The 26,866-nt window shown below is 41.8% G+C and overlaps 1 protein-coding gene across 4 annotated transcripts in view; it reads left to right on the top strand.

The window, feature by feature from the left end:
- The window catches only part of DPP6 (dipeptidyl peptidase like 6), a 508,492-nt gene that overhangs the window by 404,072 nt on the left and 77,554 nt on the right, over positions 1-26,866 (top strand). For all 4 annotated transcript variants that reach the window (XM_054818789.1, XM_054818787.1, XM_054818788.1 and 1 more), the window contains exon 8: positions 14,859-14,979. In XM_054818789.1, coding sequence (XP_054674764.1) covers positions 14,859-14,979 — 121 coding nt within the window. The remainder of the gene's footprint in view (positions 1-14,858; positions 14,980-26,866) is intronic.

The following is a 26,866-nucleotide window of genomic DNA, read 5'->3' as shown; positions in this document are numbered from 1 at the left end:
CTTCAGCAAAGAGAAACATTTTTTTGAGGTTCTCCTGGCCAGTCAGTCTTTTACTGTTTCTTTAGACTACCAAGACCATACAGCAAGAGGATTACAGTTGTACTTAGTCCCTGGAAGCTTTGTATGCCCTTGCATTTACTGCAACCCCACAGAATGGTCAAAACAGGTTTCTCCTACATTCACAGTCAATGAACCTTTTCCAGTGTCAACTCTTGAAGCAGGAACTACTTTTTATTCTTGTAGATTATGCAGCTACTAAGTGTATAATTGGTTCTAAAATAATAGAAGTTATGTTTCACAGCAGGTGCAGAAGTTGCATTAAGAAATCTCTATTTCGGTGAAATGCAAATGCCAGGAAAAAAGGAGCAGCAAGTCTTTCAGCCCCTATCATATTAGGGGTTTGCAGGTGCTCTCGAACAATGAATACTAATGGTAGCAAACAGCTTATTGTCAGAGATATTACTGTCTAAAAAGTGCAATACAATTTAGAGGAATATTGGAGTTCATTCCTATATAAAACATTTGAATGATAGATCCTGCTGCACGGGGCCAGAACCCATCCATTTCATTTGTTGTTATCAATTTATTTTTTTTTAACACAGTAGCACAATGTCTTGCTAACTAGGATATCTAGATGCAAAAAGCTGGTTAAGTGATGACACCTGGAACTAAACTGGAGTGACTCCTCTAATTAGCAGGTTTTTTTTCTTGCCTGAATTCTTGCTTGTCAAGCTAGCTTAGTTCCAGGCAGAAGGGCTACACAGATATCAAGTGAGGAGGACAATTTTCACAGGAGGTACTGAATCATCTGCTGTTGTTCCTAATCCACAGGGCTTTTGAACTGCTGTGTGTGTAATTGCTGTAGGTCTATTTGTTTCCACCATTATTTCATAGATTTTTACATCATTATTTTCAAGCTGCTGTTCTCTCACCTTTTCTCTGTGCAGTGACATCTGAATCAATATTTAGCTGTGGTCTGCTGTATGTAATTATTCTGACTTGGTTATCTTGCTAGTTGCAAGGAAGAAAAGCTTCCCCCCTCCTCCCTTTCCTAATATCTATATAAACCCTATTAAAGCATGGTGGGGGATATTCAGACAGCTTTTTACATGCTTCCTGCATTCTGGGAAAAGCAAGAGTTTCAGAATAATGATGTGCTGTCTCCCCCTCACCCCCTTTTCCAATGTCAGGATATGAATTCTTGAGGCAAACCCCAGTAAGACATTGTGCTGGGTTGGCTGGGACAGAGTGACTTTCCTTCCCAGTAGCTGGTACAGGGCTGTGGTTTGGATTTGTGCTGCAACCAGTGTTGATGACCCAGGGATGTTTTCGTCACTGCTGAGCAGTGCTGACACAGAGCCAAGGCCTTCTCTGCTTCTCACCCCACCCCACCAGCCAGTAGCTGGGGGTGCACAAGGAGTTGGGAGGGGACACAGCCGGGACAGCTGACCCCAGTGACCAAAGGGATATCCCATACCATATGATGTCATGGTCAGCCTATAAAGCTGGGGGAAGAAGGAAGGAGGAGGACACATTCAGAGTGATGGCCTTTGTCTTCCCAAGTCACCGTTACGTGTGATGGAGCCCTGCTGTCCTGGAGATGGCTGAACACCTGCCTGCCATGGGAAGTGGGGAATGAATTCCTGGGTTTGCTTTGCTTGTGTGCGCGGCTTTGGCTTTACCTGTTAAGCTGTCTTTATCTCAACCCACGAGTTTTCTCACTTTTACTCTTCTGATTCTCTCCCCCATCCCTCCATGGGGGATGAGCGAGCGGCTGTGTGGGGTTTAATTGCTGGCTGGGGTTAATCCACAACAGGCATACTACGTGTACACTGAATACCCGGACAGGTTACTCTGGTCAGAGCTTCCCCTTCCTCTCTCCCCCCATTTTATTCAAAGGTCTCCACTGGAAAAGTGTTATGTTTGGTCTTTCCTTTGGTGCTCTGCTCTTTGGTTACAGTGGCCCTAGTGTCCCATTTTTATTTTTGCCCATGCTTGTAATTTCCTTTGGTATCAGTGGGCTGGACGTGTTCAGTCTTTGTTCACCAAAGGGAAGCTTTGGCACAGTTGGTATTGTGAGCTCTGCTCACAATGGTTGTGTCCCTTCCCACCTCAGCATCCTTGGTACTGCATTTGATCATGGTATAAGAGCAAGGCGTTTAAGATAAGTGAGGATGCTATAATAAATCTCACCGAAAGAAGATATAGGTGATTATTGTAAATAAGATGTGGCTCCTCTTGTGGGCGTGAAAGATTTCAAAGGAAAAAATGAAATTGATTATTTGCCATAGAAGTTTTACCAATAAATCAGAAAAAAAGTTACTGTTCTTACATCCTAATATGAGACATAGGATGACGTGGTGTTAAGGGCATCGCTCCTGAAGGTGACGCACTGCCATAGGCTTCCTCTGTGACTTCATATATGTCACTTTGTTTTCTGGTTAAGTTACAGCATAAAGATGGCAATATATTCCTCTCTTACAGTGGACTTACAGAATTAACATACTGAATGTTGTGGACATTCACACTGCATTAAGGAAGCTGAGTATGTACCTGCAAGAAATGCAAGTATTGATGGACTTGCTAGCTTAGAGGTTTTCCTCTTTTTGTCATAGAGTGTTCCACCATCTTGTTGCACTATAGGGCAAGTACTGAATTCTCTTTCTTTATATGTTACCACATTTCATTACGTGCTACTGCAGTCACAGAAAGTGCAAAATTCCTAACAGTGCTACACACTAACATAGGGTCTGTTCCACTGAAATTAATTCGCTTCTATTACAAAGATCTAAAATATTGATATTCCTTTAATTTCAATTGTGCTTTATGGTTACTGAACATGTGTCTTTTGTTAAAGGCATTTTTCAGTTCAGAGATCTAACAGCTAGAAGTATCTAATTTAGGTCTGTGCATAAGGGTTTCTGGCGTCTTCTTATAAAACTGTGGTTGGTAGATGATGTCTATTGAAACAAGTGCTCATAAAGAGTGTTGTTCTTGGAAAGATGCTATTTTGTGCCATGGAAATAGTTACCTTTTACTACAGATAGCAGCAGTTGTTGGTGAGTGTATGTTTAAGTGCCCAGTGTTAGGACGCTACAGGCAGGACTAAGCATAAGGGACTGTGGAGTAGGTCACCTGTCTGAGGTCAGATGTGTACCTTGAGGAACCCCGAATCCCAGTTGCCAGTTTCTTTATGCTGACAAGTAATCTGTGTGCTCTCCTTAGGCAGATATTCATTCTATAACACAATAAAATATTTAAAATGAAACAGTGTATCATCTCACATTAAATAATCTAATTTATAGTGATGCCCTACATAGCCATCAGTGATATTAGGTTACAGAATACAAGATAATCCATCAAGCAGAACTTAAAAGCAGAATCAGAGTTCCATACTAAATGGTACATTTACTGATACATTCTTTAATATAACAAGCCAGTTATAAATTAAAATAACCCCATTAGAATCCAGGGCAAGGAAATCCAAGCAGACATGGTTCTCTTTGTTGAGGTGAAATAATCCCTCTTTTCTTCCCTAAAGAACAGAAAATAGGACAGTGTATTTCTCTTGAAATATATATTTTTAAATCTTCAGAATCATCATAATCACTTATTTGCCTGGGCTCTGGCAGATTCTAGGTGTGATTAGAATCTGTACGTGTTGTGGACTAGCCTGCTCACAGAATACAAATGGAAATGCACTGTGTTTGTAATGATGCAATGTCAAAAACGTAGAGAAGCTTGTAGAAACCTGAGAAGAATATTAATGCTCTTAAGGACTCAACCTGGCAGAAGCAAGACAAAAAAGATCTCTTCTGTGCCCAATTTTAAAGAAAAAAAGTTTGGGAATGTGTCTCCAGATCACAGAACTCAGTCATTACTCCTATTGTCCATTATATGGGACTTTATCTTGAGTATCGATTTAGCCAATTTTGGATTGTCTCTAAAGACCTTAAAAACCACAGGATCTTACAAACTCTTCTGCTTTCCAAAGGGAGCCTCAACATTTCCTGGAGGTAAGGTCTCCAGACTTTACTGAATACCATAGACACACCACAAACATGATTTAGTAAGAATGGTAATCTTAGAAAAACCTTAAATGTTCCTAACAAGGAATTGAAATATATAGGATTTATAGAACATGCTTAATAGCTAAAGAATATTATTTGTGGCAGATCAGTATTTTCCCTAGACTTTCTTTTGCTGCTGATCTACCTATAGAAGCCATTCCTATTGCCCCTCATGTCCCTTACTGAATTCTGCTCCAGACAAACTTTGGTTTTCCTAACGCCATCCAGGCACAATCAGATAATGTCTTTATATTCCTCTCAGGTCACCTTTCCCTGCCTCTACCTCTTCTATACTCCTTGTAATGTTGGAGTTGTGTCAGTAGCAATGTGCTCACCCACACAGGCCTCCTGCCTCCTTTGCTTGGTTTCATATGCATCAGGATGGACCATTCTTAAGCTTGGAGAAGGTGATACTTGAAAATTCATCTTTCCTGGACCTCTTCTTCTCTCCAAGGCGGTATCCCATGGGATTTTTCCAAGCAAGTCACTGAATAGGCAAAAGTCTGCTCTCCTGAAGCCCAGGGCGTAATGCTTTTTGCCATGATCTTTCTTCTCATGATCCTAAACTTCACCACCTCGTGGTGTGTGCAGCTGAGGCTGCCCCCAGGTTTCACCTTCCCCTGCAGTTTCTCCTTATTTGAAAGTGTGAGATCCAGTAGAGCATCTCCCTTTGTCAGCTCCTTGATCACCTATGTCAGGACACTTTCATCAACGCCCTCCACAGACCTCCAGGGTTGCTTGTGCCCAAGTTGTTGTCCCTCCAGTAGATAATGCTTAAGATTCCCCATGAGGACTAGAGCATTTGAACGTGAGGCTTTTTCCAGCTGTATGAAGAAGGCCTCATCTACTTCTTCCTGATCGGTCAGTCAGTAGCTGACACTCGCCACAACACCACCCACATTAGTCTGCCCACTAATCTTGGCCTATAGGCTGTCATCTGGCTCTTCGTGCTTCACCGAGCTCCATGCATCTCTGCTCCTCTCACAGAAAGGGAAACTCCCCCTCCTCAGCGTCCCAGCCTGTCCTTCCTAAAGAGCCTGTGTCCATCCATACGTCCATCTATCGCACCACTACAGTTGTATGAACTGTCCCACCACATCTCTATGATCTTATTGAGATCGTAGTTCTATAACTGCACACAAACAATTCCTGCTGCTTATTCCCCATGCTGCATGTGTTAGTGCCCAGGCACAGAGGGGCACCCAGCTGTGATGGTTTCCCAGGAAAAGTATGAAAGCTTTCCCCACGGACCTGTGTGCTCAGCTTCTCCTTATTTTTGTGCATTGTTTGAGGTGCGCCTCCTTCAGCCCTGTTCACCAGAGTCTCTCTTGTCCACATCTACCATTTATGGCCAGCCTACTGCTTCCTTGCCTGACTGTGGGCCATCATCTCCCTCCCCTGTTCTTCTGGGTTTAAAGCTGTCCTCCCCAGGCAGGAGAGAGCTCCCAGAACCAGGACACTGAACCTGGTCTGTATCTGCAGATCTGTCAGCAGAGCAGGAACCTTCCTCATGGTGCCTGAAGTGACCAGCTTCCAGCCTTTGCCTTCACTGGATCTCCATTGACCAGCCCAATCAGCTTAGCCTCTGCCTGCCCCTCTTTTCTTGCAGGGTCTTGGAGAGGATCCTTCAACATCCTTTTTGACACCTCTGATGTTGCAGAGTCTTCTGACCTTCTCCCACTGCTCCTTTACTTACTCCACCCATGCCCACCTCCTGCAGGCAAGGTGATCATCTCCCCCAGCACCAGAGAGAAGTCACCCCCAGACCCAGAGAACCATGTCCTCTCTTGGAAGCTCTTAAATGTGGCCTAGACACTGTTCATAGAAATAGAAAATATTTCTTTATTTGAAGACATGAAGGAATGTTTTTTCCATTCTCTCTGACTTCTTAGTCTCTTTGATCACGTGCAATGAAAGCAAAATTAAGTTCTTAATGTTTATTTTACAAGGGATATTAGCAATTTCCAAGATATATGGCTAAAATCAGGAGATTTGCACAATTTACAAGCGGTAACTTTTCTGTACTTCCTTTCCTAGATAAGTAATCAAAGCCACTGAAGGCAGCAGATTTTTCATTTGTCTTTTACAGTAACTCTGATGGTTTTCCTTTGCAGAAACAATTACAGTTCCTTTCATTGCATTGATTTCCATGCAGATAATCTCTTAGACTACTGATATCAGATGCGTACAAGCTTTCGATCTCCAATGAGAAGTCATAACTACTGGTTTTGATGTGTTTGTGGATCAGCACGATTCTTACATGCATCAATCTGTACTGCTGTATTCTCTGGCTTTAGTGGTCCCCTGGGGTGGTTTCAGTTTCTCTGTCCTGAAAGCCTTCCTGCAGAATAATTTTAAAACTGGTGTAGTTCTGTCTTTGGTCTAAATGTCACCTTTGCCCATCTCTGGGCAGGGTAAAGTTGAATTAAAGTAACCCTTATCTATATGTTGCGTACCTTCTGAAACTGCTATGTCTTCTAAACCCTTGGCTCGGTAAGGAGTTAGCTTCTTTCTTTGATTTAAAGCAAAGATAAACCCTGCCATGAAAAACTGAAACTGTAGCCTTTTCTGTCAATAATTTATCAAGATGTGATTCCCTGCAATGTGTTGATCATGTGGAAGAGTTTCATTAATTCATCACTGGTTTCAATAACGACATTTTGGTTTTGTAAAGAAAAAAAGTTGATTTAAAAATTATCTATCTCATTCCACCATCATAAATGTTATCTGTCTCTTTCCTAAATTGCTAACATGAACCATTTGATGGCGAGAATGAAAATATTTTGAAGGTTTTTCTTGTCTTACTACTTTTTTCCCACCTGCTATCAAGCTATATTTAAACGGGAACGAGAAAAGCCTAATTAAAATAGCTTTTATTATGTAAGCTCACTGATGAGGAGAAGTTTATGGTTTTATTACCCTTTTTGAAGAACTGATAAGAGTTGGTGTAATCATGTCATATGCATTAAGAACAACACTCATGACAGAATGCATTAATGGAAGCTATTTGAACATCAAAGTTTGCATTTTATGAGGTTCAAAAGAAGAAATTGGCAGACTATTCATTAAATAATGCATAGTCAATCAGCAACAAGCTTTAGAACTGATTTTTTAATTGATCACACATTTTTCTGCTGCAGTTGATGTAAGAATAACTGCAAAATGCCAAGACCTTTCCAGTACAATGCTCATCAGATTTCCTTGATATCCCGAAGTGAAAACACAATTATCATATCTGCTTCAAGATGCTGCACCGACAGCAATGAGCATGCTAATGCTGCGTAGTAAGGACAAGTCTTAACTTGAACAAAACAGCAGGGAATCTTTCTCTCTGCAGTTTTTTATTTTCACAGTCCTCAGCCTCCAGCTTTCATATGGCAGTGGAAAAACAAAACTGGCTTGAGAAGGGCTCCAAAATCTCCAAAATATTTGGATAGAATTGGAAAGCACTAGAAATGGAGGGGAGAAGGGAGAGGTCTTTCTGTGTGTGCATTTCCAGGAAGAGCTTGATCATGCTCAAAACTATTTATGTTTGTGATCTGACATTTCCAAACCCTGGTTACATGCTCTGACGCTGTTACAGATCTCAACTGGTTACTTAGCATATAAATAAAGAGGTAATACTTTTCTACTTCCTGGACATATTGGGAAGCTAAATCTGTGTATTTTTCTGAGGCTTTCAGACCAATGTGATGTGTAACACCATATACATAGACAGTTAATATACAGTTCAGCACAAAAGTTTCCTATCATTGACATCCAAAAAAAATGAATGGAAGTTAAAAAAATTTAAGGAAGTGTCTTACACTCAAAAGTTAAAAAAAATGCCCTTGATTAAGTTATGGTAGTGTTGGCTGGCTACGAGATGCCCACCGAGATGCTCTATCACTCCCCTCCTCAATGGGACTTGGGGAGAAAATACTATGAAAAGCAGGTGGGTCGAGGTAAGGACAGGGAGATCACTCGGCAATTACCATCACGGGCAAAACAGACTCGACTTGGTAATTTAATTTATTGCCCGTTAATTGTAACAGATTGGGATAGGGAGAAATAAAGCAAAACTAAAACCACCTTCCCTTCCCCCCACCCTCCCTTTTTCCCAGACTCAACTTCACTCCCCATTTCTCTCCCTCCTCCCCCCCAGCAGCCCAGGGGGACAGGGAATGGGGGTTGTGGTCAGTTCATCACACCTTGTCTCTGCTGCTCCTTCCTCCTCAGGGGGAGGACTCCTCACACTCTGCCCCTGCTCCAGCCTGGGGTCCCTCCCACGGGAGACAGTCCTCCATGAACTTCTCCAACATGAGTCCTTCCCACAGGTTACAGTTCTTCACCAACTGCCCCAGCATGGGCCCTTCCCACAGGGTGCAGACCTTCAGGAACAGACTGCTCCAGCGTGGGTCCCCCACACTGATTTCTGCCTTGTATCCCCAATTATATAGCAGACCTGTGTGGTCCTGCACTGTTCAAGGACTGCCTAACCTTACAGAAGTCTGGATTTACCTCAAATGATTAACTTAATTTGCCAATGTATATTCTCACAGGGCTTGTGTGGTGAAAGGAGTGGCTGTTGCCTAAGAAATCTGATGTGATTGGGGTTTAGGTAGAAGAGCCCAAGGACTTGGATATGTTTAGGACTATGAGCAGCAGCATCGACGCAATAGTCATTGAATATATACTGCAGTCCTTCTTTTGGGGCTCTGCCACCCTGCAGCAGGAGGAGAGGGCTTTCAGAGACTTTGAAGGCTGTGCACAAGGAAGACAGTCTGGCTTATCAGTAGGGCTGGGAGGGAGGATGGTATCTTCTCCAAGATTGTTTTCACCATGCATTTTATATTTTTATTTCCACATTAATCTACTGGTGGTCTAATTTGAATGCATACTTGTGCTGCCATTACCCTCAAAGAGATAATGGACCAGATCTTGAGTGGATGAAGGCATCTGACATTGGCTGTTTGTACTCAGTGGAAGTGGTAGATACCTAACTTATATGAACTGCATTGACGGACTTTGTTTGGACTTGGGAGCACCCAGCTCACTATAAAAGCTGTTGAAGAATAATCCCCTGACGTCAGGTGGATTTTATCTTCCTTTGTGTCTTCATTGGTACCTGCATCTCTCTGCTGAGTCTACTTGGCATTTGTCTAAGGCAGACTAGATCATGCCATCTACAAAAGGCCACAGAAAGTCCTGCAGAAGATGAGGCGGTATTGAATCCTGTCAATGTACGTTGGCAATGCACAATGGCAGATCTGCAGCACAGGATACACACAAGAGTTATTTTTTCTTATTACAGATCTGCCTTTGCAGAAGGAAGTATGAGTTCAAATACGTATCATGTTGAAGCTGACCATGACTCTGCCGATAAACAGATCAGTTAGATGTGCAGTTCATGGCAGGACAATACACATTTTGGATCTCTTCTCTTCCAGTCTTCACAAGCTTATAATAATCTACCTGATGGGAAATAATTACAATAAGGATGATTTTATGGTTAAGGCATTGGAATAGAGCTCAAGCTACCCACGTTTGACTCATGGTTTTGCCAGTCTTCCTGTGTGACATTTAAAATAGGATTTGCCTGCTTAAACATAGGTTCCTAGAGCACCTCAGCTGAGTAGTGTCAAATGTATGTAGCCTCTAGATGCTACTTTGTGAGAGCAGATGTTTCCCATATGTCCTGTGTCATATCTACCAGATGTTTTAGATGCATGAAGGGGCTTAAAATGGCTCTAGGTGCCTATGTTTGGGCAACTGAGTCTTGTCTTCGGTTTCCCTGTCTCTCATTTTTTCACATGTTGAATGGGGACAATAGTACTTTTTTGTCTATTAAAACTATGTGCTGTTGGGGTAGGAACTGTCTTTTCTGTGCATTTGCTCAGCATCTGCAACAATTAAGTCCACAGATAATTACCTTTACACAGATATTTTTACTGATTTTGCAAAATAAATATAAGCATTTCTGAGAGATGCACAAAATTATAAAAGGAATCTGTTATTTATTCTGCAGAATACTCCCTCAGGTAAATGAGTTTGCCAGAAAAAGAGTAGACTTCTACATGGGGACAAAAAAAATAAAAGAAGGCTTTAACATTAAAACCAGAAAACAATGAAGTACATTATGTTGGATGAGGAGAGAGTAGCATACAGATTTCTAGTTATATTTCCCCATTCACTGAGTCTTCCAGTTTGTGACTCTTTTTTTCAGCCTCCAAGGAAGTTTGGACTGATTTGGAATTTGAAACAGTATCAAGGCAGGACTTTGTGCCTCTCTGTACATGAAGGCCAGTTATTGTAGACCACTCTCCTTGTTAAATGGCCAACCTTTCCATGTTAACTACTCTCTCGTAGTTAAATCCTGTGGGCTGGCCTTGCAGTGTGCATTCTAATGTGTAAGAAGGCTTCTGGAAAGCTGCCTTCTAATGTGTAAGAAACATTCACACTTCTATAATATGCTAATAATTTAAAGTAATAAGCATCCAAGCATTAACTTTTGGTTTGGAGGTGCTAAACTTGAATGATGTCACTCATTCAGTTGACAAGTTATACATGTAAGAAATGATGGGGTAAAGAGAACATAAACTTAGAATGCCAACCTACAGTTGGAAAATAAATAGAAGCAGTAAAAGTGCAGATTAATGCGTATGAATTTATTTTCTCTTGGTCTGAGAAGAAATAGGAACTTCACTCACCTCTTTGGCTGGAAGGAAGGTGGGTTGAACAACCATAAAAGGAGGTGTAGTATTTATCTACTCAAAATAGTTGGTCACTGTGACTTTTGCAGTGGTCTTAAAGAGATTATTTTCATTAGATTCCTGAAAAGGTCCATAAATTAATCCATTTTGAAGTACCAATGTTTTAATTACTGCAGCATAATTACTTAATACCACTCTGGGTCAATTTTGTAGACAACATTACTTCAGAAGCCCTTAAGCAGTTGCAAAAATATTTTAAATGAATCGTCCTTAATCAGTGTTGTTAAGACTCTCGTAGGTTTAAGTATATTAAGTTTATGTTGTTGTTAGTTCAAACATTTACCTTACTGTATAAATATCCTACTGGATAAATACTTAATCTTTGACTTAAAGTTCTCCTCCTCTCTCAGGCTTGTGGTCCAACCAATATAATATTTTTTTCCCTAATGTTAGTTGTCACACAAGGATGTCAAATGGTTTGAAGCAATCAGTTCTATTACAAGTCGCAAACGGGCAGAGATTTCTTCCCAGCCCACAAGAGTTAGTGGTGTGTTGACATCTGGGGCTAAAGGGATTATATCTTATGCTGAAAGTTTCAGGTGACATCCTGAGTCACATTAAGCCAACAGCAAAATTGCCACTGATTTTTTTTATTACCCTGGGATTAAGTGAATGCATTTAAAAAAAAAAAAAAAAACAAACCCACAACACTTTATCTTCCAGTTATCTTTGTTAAGTATTTCACCTTTTGAGCATCTATTATAACATTCAGCAGGAAGAGAATTAAGTTCTTGTGTTCTGTTACATCCAGTGGCAAGGAGTTCCACTTGTTAATTCTGATTTCACTAGGAAAAATATTTTTATCCACTTTTAAACAGCTTTCTTCTGTTTCATTGGTTTCCCTGTTGTTTTGGAGAAATGAAGGGTAAAACCATCCTTTTCCTTTTCTCTATTTCTTCTCCATTACCTTGTAGAGCTTATGTCTCCCTTGTTTATTCCACAGAGTTAGCAATTTCAGTTTCTTCTGCCAATGTATGGACGTTTGCATTCTTCTTCTTTCCGAATGTCTTTTTTCCTCTGCATTGAATGTGTCATGATGAAAATGGACGTGGCATTCAACATGGGGGTATCTTCCTGACATAACGCAGGTTTATTTTCATGCCGTTAGCTGTGCTCAGTGTTGGACTTCATGTGCAGTCCATGATAAAAGGTGTATATATTGCAAGAATGTCAGGGGTAAAGCCTTGCTCAAATATGCGTGCCAAAAGAGAAGACACCACAAATTTTGAGTCTGATCTTTGCCTCTTGTACAGAGAGGCATAAAACTGAGCTTGACCCCTTCTGTTGTCATTTTACATTAGTCTAGAACTGCTATGAAAAGCAAGCATAAAATAATGTGAAAGTGATGTCTGTACATTTTTTTTTTTTTATTTACTAAAATTTCTTATCCTTTAATTAGCTGAAAGGATTGTGATCATTTGATGGAAAGCACTGCTTTGATGTCATAAAACCAAAACAGTAAAAAATATTATATAGGTATTTCATAACATCATCTAATATCTTTCTAACCCGGAATGTGAAGTAATCCAAAGACATTTATTTTTGATGAATAACGGAAGTTCAAAAGCTTCTTCTTAATTTATAAGATACATTACACAGCCATCTTCCTTATGCTGCTTCAGTTATCTTTTATCTTGATTATGGTTGACGTTTTTAGGGTACAAGGCACTGTAGTTAGGAGGATAATTTTAAATTCTCTATGAGGTGCTGCAGTTTGGCTCTGAATTATATGGAAGAGAGTTTTAAGTCAGAGCACTGTATTATTTTTCCATTGCAGCTACCGGATACCTCATGCAGCCTGATTAGCGCAATGAAGCTTTGAAAGACAAAACGGTGAAGAAAGACAACATTGCAATGCTTTACAAAGCAAAGGCAGGAACAAGTTGTCAATCCACCTGCTTTATTTTTCCTGTAAATTAATTTAAAATTCAATGCAGTACAAAATATTGCAAAACCTTCATTTGCTGGGAGGATCTGGGCAAGGGAAGGGTCACGTTGCTTGAATAACTCCACCTGACTGTGTGCCTGCCGCAGAAGAGCCCCCACCCAAGCACCCCCAGCACATTTAGCTCTTGGACATGGAGACTTGGATTTGTTTGGGCCCAAAGTACCTAATTCTGCTTAGTCTTCATGATTTTTACATACATTTAAGCTTCAACAACCCTCCCATATGCAGACTAGCTAACACATAAAATTCTTTACTTGGCCTCCCTCATCTGGCTCCTCTACTTACTAAAAATCAAGTTAGGAAAGAGAAAGTAGTATCTTCCACAACATATTGTTTACTTTCAAAAAGTATTAATTGGATGCAGCTTTTCTTAGCTTAAAAGAAATAAAAGTCAGTTACAGTTTCAGTCATATTTTTTACCTTTAGGCAAACTCACTGTAACTGCTGCCAAAATTAAATTAGGATCTATGCTTTCTTCTGGAATCTTTCCAGCTCATCTTTAGGTGAAACACATACCGTAATAGGATGTGAAACAGAAGCTGAAAGCAAATATTTTTCATAATTTTGTCTTTTCATGACTGTAACATGAGAAATTGCATCCTAGTATCGTTGTAAAGATACCTAACATTTATTCCAATATCTTCAAGTGTATAAAACCCCATCTGTAAATGTCTACTAAATTATATTAACAGTTTGTCTTTCAGTCTAAATGGCTTTTTGATACCCCGTGCAATACATCTTTGCAGTCTGAATGGAGTTTAAAAATATTTTAAAGCAAGAGTGCTACTTTGAGCAGAATGTGACTCACTTTGGGGTGAGGAGGGTACAGGCTCTGTATCATCGATGACAACAATACACAGAACAAAGCATTTAACCAGATGATAAAGACTGGTGCCATGGAACAATATCTTTTTAAATGGCTGGCTAAAGTTTTGCTTGCTGATCAGCACTTGAACACCGAAATAAACAGCCTGATTCCCAAAAGCATTCTCACAGCAGTAGATCTAACAACTTGCATAAAATCGGCTTTAAAAAAAAATACGAGGCTTATTTGGGAGTCTTATGTTAGGCTCCTTTCCTAATAAGCTCAAGTTGAAATTTTTGTGATTGGTAATAATTTTATAAATTCTTCCCCAAGATGGAATAGCTTTCCCCCAGACAGCACCAGCTGTGCGAGCAGGGGTTTGCAGAGGCAGGCTTAGGTACCCGCTGGCGATCCTCGGTGTGGGCCTGCCCTTGCCTTCCCGAGGAGCCGCGAGGTCCCGTGACACTTTGGTCATGTAATCTGTCACCAACCTGAATCCACTCGACTTTTGCAACAGGAGGGGAGAGGTTTCCAAAGACAGGCCGGGGGTTATGGCAGCTGCATCCATGCTGGCAGGGAGGTGGGAGCCCACGGGTGCCTTTGTCCATCCACCCTGGTTCCTGCAGGAAGGTCACCTGGGGACCAGGGCAGAGCGGGAGGTCGAGCACATCCCTTTGGGTCCTTGGACCACGTGCACCTGCTCCCCAGCCCAAACACCAACCTCCTCGTGCTTTGTTGGCCAGTGTGCTGCAGTCACGTGGACCGGCCCCTGTTCAGTAGCACACGTCATCTTGTTGGATCTGTGTTAAAAACTGGGTTCAGCTTTAATTGGTTGCCAGCCGTGGTTTAAGGATGCCGGAGCAGGTGGAAACAAGCAAGAAGCCATTTCCAGTAGCTGGTTCACTCACCACATAGCATCAACATCAGTTCTGCAAACTGCTACTGTGTCCTGGACCACTTTTTCAAAATCCTGTGTGATGGCATTCTTCATTTCATGCCCTCTAACTGCACTGTTCAATTTCTGAAATGAAGACAGGAGTGAGAAAAATAAAGCTTGTATCAAAGGACCAAGGCTTCGGTTTGTTGTAAATTAGCATCTTTCTATTAGCTGATGGCATTGGAACCAAGCTGTGGAAATCCGTTTTTTGACAAAAGACACTATAAAAATGTGCTATGTGATTTTTTTTTTTTGTACTGCCGATTATTGTAAGAGTAAAATGCAACATTTTGTAATGGAGCCACTGCTTAATGCTGTTCTCTTTTTCTTTTTCCCTTCAAATCAGATATTTATCTTTGAGAATAACATCTATTACTGTGCCCATGTGGGGAAACAAGCCATCCGAGTGGTCTCCACAGGAAAGGAAGGTGTTATTTTCAATGGGCTCAGCGACTGGCTGTACGAAGGTAGGACATGACATTCAGGGCAGCAGTTAGTTATGAGTTGAAGTTACACTCTAGATTTACAGAACTGGCTGGAATTAGACATTCAGCATTGCGTTTCTGGGGACCAGTGGACCACGGAGCTGAAAATCTGCTATTTTAATAGTTGTCTGAAGTGCTGCACTGGAAATAATGTGAAATGATGTAAGAATTCTGTTTTCAGGCTGTTTTTCTTTCCCTTAGTCCAAAGGTAATAAATCACCAAGCTTTAATGAACAGAACTGCTTCATTATTTAATGGCACCTGCAATCACTCATAGACGTGCCAGTTTTCAAATCACAGAAAAGGACAGAAATGGGGAGGAAAGGAGGGGGGCGGATTTTAAAGGAAGAAGCGAGGAAACAATTTTACTTGATTGGTTGTCTTCCACAGCACTAGGTGGGCCCCAGAAGCTGCCCAGATCTTGCTACCTAAAAGTTTTCTAAAAGCTGACAGGTCCTTACAGTAATTGGCTTCTTTCCCTTGAGAATGGGCCTGATGGAGTAGAGGGTCGTCACTGGAGCACTGCTTCACGTTGGTCCTTTCAGCTGGCAAATGGCCATTGAGGTGTCTGCGAGCGGCTGCTTGCAAAATAATCTCACCTGCTCCCTAGTTTGAGAAAGGATCCCAGCCATCCCCAGTTCTTTTGGGGGGCGTTATAGGCTTTTAAGCTAATACTTTATCAGAATTAAAATAAATATCTCTATAGAGAGAGATCTATTGCATCCCTCATCGCTCGCTCTGTTGCTGGCTAATGCTGCCAGAAGTTCCTTTTCACAAGGATCCTGGTTTTGGGACCTGGCAGTGTCTCTTTCTTGTGACTCAGTTTCCCTCTAAAGTCACATTTTCTCCTGCTGGTCCAAGCACAGTCCCAAGCTTTTCTTACCTCTACAGAAAGAAACGTCCAGATACATCTATTAACCATGCTCTGTTGGCTACTCCCAGTTTCCTTAAGGCTTAATGGAACAGAATAGTTTGCAAAATGCCATTCACCATTAATTGGTGTAAAAATATGAATCACTTCCTAAATTACTCTGTATCACAGCTAAGCTAGGGCTGTTGGACTCAAAAATGAGGGAATTAAAATAAATTATTTTGTTTGCCATTCCCAGAGAAGCTGGTCCCATAAATCAGTGTATAAAATCATCAAACACATCAGTGGAAAAATCTGATAGCCGTTTAGATTACTTTTGATATTTAAATGTGTGATTACACTGTACCACAGAATATTTGCAAGTGAATGTCCTCCTTGTGAAGCACTTTGTAACCAGAGGAGCGGCTAAGAAGTTACAAAATGCTAATTTTCTTTAATTTTTCTTTATTTATTAATTTGCTGCTGAAGTTGTGGGCAGGCCTGATTGACCCTGTAGGTCCAATGTGCATATTAGTACCCATATTTTGCTGCTAAACATCATTTAGTACATAAGGTCTTCTCATAGAGTCTCGCGCACAGCACCGTGCTGAGAGGAGTTTGTCAAGCCGGTGAACTCCAAGCCCGTGATGACACTTGTTTTGCTGATGCATATTTTTATTCAATTATGGGATGGCTCAGGCAATTTCTTGGCTGACATTGACTTCCAGGTTTGTCCTTTATAATGAACTTCCTTGTTAACTTTATGTTAATGTACTGGGATAAGAAATGAATGTATGATCGAATGCAGTCTGGCTATACCAAGCCAAATTCTGTAACCTCTCTGAGCGGCATATACAGAGTCGGACCACTGAACCTGCTATTCACTGGGAGTATGTTTTGCAGAAATTTGGATATAGCATCTCTTTGGAAATGTCACTTTGTGACCAAGTACGGTTTATATTAAAATAAAAATGTCTCTTACTTCACAAGCAAGGTGTAGAAGGACCCAAAGGAAAACCTGAGATATAAACATTTCCAAGTCGCAGAATCCAAAAATCAAACCCAGAGCTGGACCGTGTGAGCTGGGTTCCTTCTCTTGCACTACGTCACTTGTGCAGTCCTCGTGGAGGCAAACCTGGGACTGGAGTTAGGGCTGAGAATTCATGGCAGACGCGTGAACAAGCTGTGGGGCTACGGGATCAGCTGGGTCTGCGGTGTCCAGATGTCACCTCTCTGAATGCATGGATGGACAGAGCGGGATCCAAGAAGAAATTGGGTATTGTGTGGTGGAAAATGGGTAAGGACCACTGGGAGAGGGATGACACCTCCCCGCTGAAGTCCATGGAAATTCAGGCATCGTTGTCAGTGAGGCTGAAGTTTTACCCTAGCAGCAGCTGGGATGCTCTGCCAACATACTGGTACCAGCGACTTTATTTTTCCAAATTCTCTCCTTTCCTGGGGTGCCTCCTCTTCTGTGGGATAAACAGAAACAACGTTTTAAATCCAAACTCAGCTGATTGGAATTGCTTGATATCTGGGCAAGAATCAAAATTTACCACCTCAAGGCTATTTTCCCTCTTCCTCCATTCCCACTGGCGTTTGTAGACGTGTCTTCCCCACCTCCCTAACAGAGCTGGGTGGGATGCTCAGACCCACATTTGTTTTCACTGCTGCCGTCTCAGCTAGCTACCGAGATGAACGCTGAGCATATGTAGAAATCTCATTCCATCTGTGCAGCCATCTCCAGCAGATAGTCTGCAAAGGAGCTGCGAGAAACGCTGAAAAGGGATCACAGAGAGTTCAGCGCACTCCTCTTCCTTCCCGTGCTCTTTTTGTTGCTGAAGTTCACCACCTCCGGCAGCGGCAGCTGAGCCTCCCCGCAGTGCCCGCCGGGTTACTGTGACAGCTCACGACCTGCTTCTCGCTTTCCTTAAATGCAGCGCAAAAAAAATAAAAAATAAATACCACCCCATGGTGTTTTCTATTTGAGGAAGCCAATTTTTAAGGTCTTTTATTGTAATCGGCAAGAGCACACCAACAAAAATCCCCCCTGCCCTTTCACAGCTACGCAGATCGCGGTCCCCGCAGTGCCACCATTCGGGGTAACTCCGGATGCTTAATATGAATGGTAGAGCCAGAGGGAACACTTTTCTTCATAACGTGATTGCTTTTGTCACGACAGAATAGATGCTCTGTACTATTAATCACAGGTTTTTACTAAGTCCGGAAGCAGAGTAGATGGAGAGTAGATTTGACAGGTTTTTTGCCCTGGAAAAATGCAGAAGTTCATTTCAATTCCACTTAAGCTCTGCTTTTGTAAATCTGCCAAAGGGGAAAAAATTTCTTCGAGGTATTTATGCTGATCTGTAGACTTTTGATAATATAGTGAAAAACATTTCAAATCAATCAGAGCTTAATCTACTTAGTGCATTTAGCTGGAAGGTTATAGATTGATACATAGATTACTGTAACACGAAAGCATAGATTAAACATGGCTTTTATTACTAAAATAAGCATTGACACTGTTTTCATAGTCTGACTTAACATTTTCAGAGCTGTGCCTGATAGATACTTAGACTAAAATAGAGTGATGTCCTATAAAAGAGAGTTTAAAAGTTCCGCAGCCGAAACCAGCTAAGCATTTAAATGCATAGCACCGGCAAAGAGTGTTTTATATTTGAGTTTGCTGTATGATTGTTGTCGGTTTGAGAATGTGTTTCACCAATAATAAGGCTTAAAGATAATTTTAAAACAAGTGGTGGTATATCACAAAGTACTTCCAAAGTGATAGCATAAGATTATTTATATGTTCTTTATATATATAGTACTTTAACAAAAGTATTGTGCATTTTAACAAGTGCAGGTAAAATTCATTTTGTTTAAACACGTTGTTACAGCGCTCTTCAACAGAAACAAATTGTGTCATGGTGTAATTAAAGCATCTTTATTTGCAGCGAGGCACTTGGAGAGGCTGTTCAGATGTTGTGAGAAAGGGTGGCAGCGAGGGGCTCTGCCAGAGGTCCCCTGTGTGGTCCTGCTAAGGGACAAAGAGAAGGTTGTGATGTCCCTGTGCTGCAGTTTGGAAGCTCACTGAGTTCACTCGCGTTTGGGAGTGTGCGATGCCGAATCCTGGGGAACGGGGCAGGAGGGCCTCCCTCCACGCAGGCGTGCTGCTGCCAGACCGGGGACACCCCGGCAGGGTAATCCGGGGTCCCTTCACGTGGCTCTGCTGAGCAGGACAGAGACCTCTCCTGGTGTCACCTCCTTTGAGCAAGTCTGTGGTCACAGATAGAGGTACTTGACTTCTGGAGAGCTACTTAGCTTCTTAGCATGCCGCTAAGCGTGTGCCTGGGAATCATGGGGGAGCAGGATGCGACACGGTGGTGTCTGCTCCTGTCACCGGTGGAAGGATTTTCACCTACAGATGGGCCTATCCCACCCACAGAGTGTGAAACTGAGGGGGTTCCTTGTGTTTTGCTGCGTGTGTCCTCAGATGTAATAGTCCTTTAGAAGCTATTTTGCATCTCGGTCTGCAGGACACATTTTTGGTTTTTTAGGACTTTGGTTGCAAAAGGAAGAGTTACACATGAGTTACTCCCTCATCTCCTGTCACTGTCAGAGCAATCAGAAAGGTTTGTCCTGTGAGTCTCTGAAGATCATATCAAAGTGAGCATCTCCATTCCAGACTTAGTCCTGACACCATGGCTGTGATGTCTCATCTGGGCATCTCCTCATCCTCACGTCAGCGAGAACCACATCTGGCAGCCAGGCACCAGCCCCAGCTCACGCGTTTCAAACTCTTACGCAATATGAGCTATACGTATCCATAATTTAAAATTAATACTCTGCTCTGTTGAGCTTAATGCACAGCAGTGCTGCTATGCTTTATTTTTGGCTAGGGAGCAAGAGGAGGAGTGAAAAAAGACTTTTTTGGCGATGACTCGTATGCCTTATTAATCTTCATTCTGCCTGCATTTACGTTATCGCCAACAGATCCTCTTATGTGACTTCGCAGTGACACCTGGTGGGAGAGGCCAGGATGTCAGCGTCATTAAGACAATGAAACTGCAGAATTTTTTGCTGCAAGATCTAGTAAAGGCTCCCGATTTCCCCTCACATATATTTCCCTGAAACTCTCCCTGAGCTTATGAGAACTATGCATTCAAAGCTACTGGCTGATTCATGCTATTAGTGGTTCTGTTCCTTTTCTAGACTTTATAAAGAGAGGAAAGAGACCACAGTAATAAAGAAAAATCTTTTCCATAATTTAATCTACATCTCACAAAAATCAGAGGGTATATTTAGAACATGTATGGCTGGTCGCAGAGATGCAGTGCCTGGTAGCAGCTGCCAAATCAAATAGCAGTTATTTTGAGCGGTATCTTTTATGCTTATAGTATTTCAAGCAAGTGAAGTAGATATATTTCTTAAGTTTAGAAGTATTAATCCTGGGACTTCAGAAGTGGTCTTAATCCTGGGAAAATGTTAGACATGTCTGCCGAAGCAGTGCCTTACCTAATTTGTGTGCGTGCTCAATTTTTCATTGTCTAATATGAGAACACTGAACTTCTTGGAAACAGGAACTTTGATGATCAAATTATGCCTGAATTTGGAAGGGGACATTTGTAATTAAGCTGAAAGCAAGTAACTCCTAAAATTCCTGTTTGGTGTCACCAGAAGAGATCACATATCCTAATATTTCACAGTGTAGGGCTAACCTTTTCCAGTAATTAGTAGCTCCAAGACCTGGTGGGGGAGGATGAGATGAAGAATTAGACTGAGTCATCACTGAATTTTTTAAGATACTCGGGATGAATTAATCTCTTGCCAAAAGGATGCTAAAGCCAAGGCTCCAGACAGTAAGAGGGGCCAGACCTAACAGGACTGCAAATGATTCCTTTTTGACAAGATATATGAAGACTCACTGGGGTGGTGAATACATATTCCATTTTGTTTTTAAGAAGTTTCACATTTTCAGTGGCAAATAAAATGTTTCATGGACATAGATAAATTTGCAGTTCTATACATCTGCTGTGTGGTAAAGGAGGGTAGGGAAACGCTTCGAACTGGGAAATGGCCTCAGATTGTGCCACAAATGCAGAAAAGTCTAAAAAAAAAAATTACTACTTTGTCCTCAAGTACATGCTGATGTTATGCAGGGCTTTTGGGGAAGCTGCGTGGAATTTTTTCCCCTCGTTTCTGTGCTTGTTCAGGTGAGGTAGCGAAGCCAGTGCAGTGCTTCAGTGACATCATCACCATATTATAACAGAAGGCTTTCCTCTGTTTTGCATATTGGACATCAGTCAGTGGTGCCCCTTCAGTACGTGCAGCTGTGGGGTAGTACTTGGGGCAGTTAGCCCCGAGTTCCCAGTTAGCCGTTATTTAGCTGCCTGTTGAAAATGTAGGTATTTTTTGGTGCACCTGTATTTGCATGCTCATTTAAATGAAATGTGCATAAAATGTGGCCATTTCAGTTGCAGTCAAAATAAGAACAAACAACTTGGCTTCAGCCGTGTGTTTTAAGTGGATATTTCCACCATACATAATTCTGTTGCAAGGAAGATGAACTAGATGCACCATTATTTTGCCTTATTCACATTAAGCAGAGGAAAAGAGAGTCTTAAATTTCACCAGGTCATGTCACGAAAGGTTTGGTAGAAGTTCTCTCACCTTCTTGCTTTGGTGGAGGTTCCTGTGTCATAGGGAAGCTCACGTTATAGATTGCATCACCAGGAACAGGCTTCTGGCCCTTCTTGGTTAAGGTCAGGGAAAATTGAACCATTTATGATGCACATTGCGAATGCCTGCCTAGAAATCAGCAAGCTCCTGAAAACTTTAAAATGTGCTGTTATCTGGACTGACTTCAAAATCCGGCACCGCACCACGATAAACCTTGCCAGCTCTAGCCCAGTCTTTAACCTTCCCTTTCTGCAGAAGGTTGTTCGGAAGGGGGCTGCCAGCCAAACCCAACACCTGTCATCCTCTAATTTTTGGATTGCCATCATTCAGGCTTCAGGATGGCTTTTGGAAGGAAAACAGAATATTATTTACTGTGGTCAGTGATCTCCTTGGGGCAGTGGAAGGAAGCCAGATGTCCATCCTGATGTCGCTGGCCAGCCAGCAGCTGCCAGTACTCTAAGTCAAGAGGTGTTTGGCAAGTGAAGTTGTTTGTGTTTGCCCTGAAGCTTGCACTCCTCTTTCACAGAGGTCTTATTCAAAAGTCTGTTGCTTCAGGAAGAGCTCTGAGCCTTGATGCTTCTCTTGGCATCATGCTTGGAGGCAGGACCTCGATGCTAGCTCAGCTCAGGCCGATAAGGGAAAAGCAAATTCTCCTTTCTAGAATTAGGTACTGTGCTTCCAGATATAATGCCAGCCTGCTCCCAGTCAGAGGGAAGATTTTAAATAAGTCTGAACCGTTTTTATAATATTTTAGGTAGCTGCTTCTAGTTCCATGCAGTCTCTTGCAATTCATTCTTTGCTGGATGAGATTGTTACTTTGTTGGGTGAAATCATTCAATCGTCGTTGGATGATTTCTACATACTTGAGATAATAGTAAAAATAAAAATGTCATACTCTGCTGTTGCCAGTATTTTAATCTTGTAAGATAAGGCAATGTTTATCTGCATCACAACAGTTTGAGAGTGGCTTGTTCAGGTCTGCTTGGCTATGTGATTAAAGAGATTATTAAAATTTATATGAAACTTTTCCTGAAAATAGACTTGCAGTCTATATAGCAAACCTGAGAGCACAAATTGTCTTCGGTTACAGCAGTTTAAATCCAGACTAAGTCTTTTGATCTCTGCAGATTTAGTTGAGATGTGCAACTTCCCACAAAATTTAATCAGCTGCTGTGGTAGAATCTCTTCTCTTTTCCACTATTATTTTACTGCCACTGCTTTGTCAGGGATACAGTTATCTCTTCAATTACCTTATGTGAGAAAAGAGCTACCCAGTTCGCAACCAAATTAAACCCAATTAGTTAGCTACTCCTCTGCTTAACCAAGAGTACGTGAATAAAAATGAAAAATTGACAAATAAAATATGTGAAACAGTATCAGAGTATAAAAGTAGCATTTGGTAGCTATCTGAAAATAGATAGTGTATCACTGAGTCAAATATTTCCAATAAATGGTGTATTTAAAGTTGTATAACAGAGCTTTTAGGGTTTATTGCTTGTACATCAGTTCTATTTCTCTGCACCAAAGTCATTTACAGTAGCCTCGGGTTAAATACTGTATTGGAGATCTGTGTCCCCACTTTCTGATTATGCTGGCATTTTTAATAACTAATTAGTATACTAGCACTTCAAATATCGCAGAATAGATTTTCACTTGTGCCAGGCTAACCTGAAGTCTGGAATAACTCTGTGGAAGCTAATGGTGATGCTCTGGATCTGCACCAGGGTGCCGAATGCAAGGGTCTTGCTGTAATATTCGTTGCAAAAGAAATATATTAAATTGACATTATTTCCAGAAAAAGAGTGCGAGTGTTACAGAGTACCTGTAAATTCAATCAATTTTGAGAGCTATGTTTTTTCTCCATAAAATCATATCTGCAGTTTGATATGATAAAACACGGAGAATGCAGTTAGGTGATCAGGTTCACTGCAGATAAACCAAAAATATATCATTTCTGTGTTGGTAGAATGGAGCTTGGTGGCTGTGACTCACGTCAGAGTCTTCCAGGCTGTACAATGCTGTAGAAGATTAAAAGAATTTGGGTTAATTTGTACAAAAACTATGTACATGAATATTGGGGGAAAATATATCTGTGAAGGCATGTTGCCAGGGATACTGTAGGGATCTCTGTCCCGGGGGATTTTTAAGAGTGAATTAGACAGATTTTTGTCATAGGTTGTTGTGATAAGCATCAATCCTATTTCAGTGCAAGGGGGGATTAGAAGGAGTTTTTCTGAGCTTCTTCTAGATCTACAGTTATATCATTTTATATATAGTTTTGATGGCTTTTTCTGATCTCTTTGCAGTTAAACACATTGGCTCTAAGATTACAAAGTCCCTGTAGGAGCTTTTGGAATATCCTTTCAGAAGTTACAGAATACCTGTTTTTGTATATAATAGGGTAAATACACATAACCTGCTTGTACAAGATGGGTGTAGGGAATGGAGCTCTCTATTGTGATAAATTGTACACTTGCCTCATTATTCCCCTGAGGGAAATCGGTGGTTTTCTTCATCTGAGTCTGTCCATGAAATTCTGTTGAAAAACATGTTTTAAAGAAAATAACCAAGCTTAATGTTATGAGAGTGGAGCAACTGAAAAGTGATTAAAAGGACAGAAAGAACAACCAAATTGAAAGATAGCCAAGATTGCCAACCGTGTCCTGGGCTGCATCAAAAGAGGTGTGACCAGCAGGTCGAGGGAGGGGATCCTGCCCCTCTACTCTGCTCTTGTGAGACCCCACCTGGAGTACTGCTGCATCCAGCTCTGGGGCCCCAGTACAGGAGAGACATGGAGCTGTTGGAGAGAGTCCAGAGGACAAAGTTGATCAGAGGGCTGGAGCACCTCTGCTATGAGGACAGGCTGAGAGAGTTGGGGTTGTTCAGCCTGGAGAAGAGAAGGCTCCGGGGAGATCTAATTGTGGCTTACCAGTACCTGAAGGGACCTACAGGAAAGCTGGAGAGGGACTGTTTATCAGGGAGTGTAGTGACAGGACAAGGGGTAATGGCTTTAAGCTGAAGGAGGGTCGATTTAGATTAGATGTTAGGAAGAAATTCTTCCCTGTGAGGGTGGTGAGGCACTGGCACAGGTTGCCCAGAGAAGCTGTGGATGCCCAGTCCCTGGAAGCGTTCAAGGCCAGGTTGGATGGGGCTTTGGGCAACCTGGTCTAGTGGAGGGTGTCCTTGCCCATGGCAGGGGGGTTGGAACTAGATGATCTTTGAGGTCCCTTCCAACCCAAACCATTCTATGATTCTAAATTTTATGTTAGTGCATAATTCTATCAATTTGACCTGAAAAATAAATTTCTATAGGGTTTTTTTTGTGATGCACTGGTTCTTCTTTGGTGCAGCCTTGCTTATGGAAATTGTGCGAAAACTGCAGGCTGTTTAAATAGCTGTCCTCTTTGTCTCACTGCTCCTTGGCCTGAATAAAGAGTATGTGCCGTAAGAAATAATAAAAAAAAGCAAAAATAAATGTACTCTGTCCAAATTAGAACGAGTGAAAGCTACATGAAAGAGATGAAAATTCTGCTGAGAAATGGGATTCTCACTAGAGAGTTGGCCTATCCGTTGTTGTAAAATAGTGGCAAAATCAAAAGAATATTAGAAATAATGACAGAAGTCAGCTCATAATTTGTGTATGTCATCTCTCCTAATGAAAAAAAAAAAAAAAAGAGACAAAAAACCAAAATGAAGTGCAGTCCAAATCCTAATATCAGTTGGAAACAGTCAGAGGTCAGAGCGGGTCTTTGACTGGAAAAGCAGAGGAGGTAATGAACTGTGAAATGCAAAGGGCGAGTTCCTGCTGAGGGCTGGTTGGGGACGAGGGGTGCCCCCACAGAGCTGAAGTCCCCTGCTTCCTCCAGCAGAGCAGGCAGGAAGTTAAATCCCTGTATGTGAAAAGTGACCTTCAATATTCCTATCTGTGCTCCATGTGCTCAGCGTTGCATGAGGAACGATAAACTAACAAGACTCTCTTTTCGCACCAATGTTTTGGGCTGCCAGCTCTCCATTAGACAGAGATTTGGGACCTTTAGTACATGAGGGATATGGGTGTTACGGTACAATGTATTTTTCAAATTGGGCCAAAGCAGCCCGGTGATGGCTGCAATGTTGTTACCAGCCAGGACATGGAGGTGACTCTACCTGGATTTTGCTCTGCACCAGAAGAACTGAAGAACTAGGGCAGATCTTTAAAGTGATCAGATTGACATACCAGCAGTTTCTAAAAGAAAAAGCATCCAGGGATTATATCGCCCTCAACACTCAATTAGTTTATGTTGCTATAAGTAACTACCATATGGCATAGCTTCTGCACCAGCTGTTTTCCAGTCTTCAGTGGGTACAGGTCTACAGGGGAATCTATGCCACAGATTAACAGTAATTAGAAAAGTGGAGGAAAACAGCATATTTTAAAGATGATATTAAAACTTTCAGATGGATATGTAGTAAAATACAAGTGGCCAGGTATGTGTTGGCTGTTGTGTGCCAGGTTGGGCTGGGGTACCAGCTGCCTACAAACTCCAAATGTCTGCAGCAGGATGGGTTGCAGAGGTTACAGCTGCTCCTGGTCTGCTGTTGTGCAAAGCAACCAGCATGGGACAGCAGGAACCAACTCCGGTCGGACAGCAGAAACCTTTAATCATGCCCTGGTATCCTGGGAGGTGGGCTGAGTTCTGCAGAGACCGAGCAACAGGTGGGAGATGTTCTCCTTCAAACCCATGGCAAACAAAGGGAGGTGCTGCTCCAACCTGGCACCCTGCTTCTGCCTCTCTGCAGCCCTCACCCACATCCGCTGTGATTTCCCAGGGTCTGGAGGTGGGGTGATACATAACAAGCCAGGTTTCCTTGCCCACCAAGGCAGAGCCAGACCATAGCTACCGTAATGCAATAAGACTGAGGAATAAACCAGTGTTTCTACGTCTGCTTAGCTCTGCAGCCTCCAGCAAGAACAGCGGCAACCACTTGTGTTTTCCCCAGCCTCTTTGCCTGATTTCTGTTCTTTCCATTGCGAACTGGGTTTCCTACTTTGAGAAATATTGTAGAGCTGGATTTGATGCCGTTGTTCCCAGTTCAGTTCTTCCAAAGGGGTTGCAGCCATTGCTGTGTTCACCTGTGTCATCGTGGTGCTGAATGATCACACTTTCAGCCAGCTTGTGCTAGCAGCTTAACAAGCTATTGTCTGCATACCAGAAAATTATGATTAGACTACCTTTTTTTCCCCCTTTTTTTTTCCTAGATAATGACTGAAAATTTGTTGTGCCCTAATCCCCAACCATAAGAAGTTTTAAGACCATAAAAGCTCTTGCATGTCGCTCTGCATGGCAAAATTTTAGTCTA

The sequence above is a fragment of the Grus americana genome, chromosome 2, assembly GCF_028858705.1.
Source record: "Grus americana isolate bGruAme1 chromosome 2, bGruAme1.mat, whole genome shotgun sequence".
Lineage (NCBI taxonomy): Eukaryota > Metazoa > Chordata > Aves > Gruiformes > Gruidae > Grus > Grus americana.
This window is presented reverse-complemented; position numbering and strand designations above follow the sequence as displayed.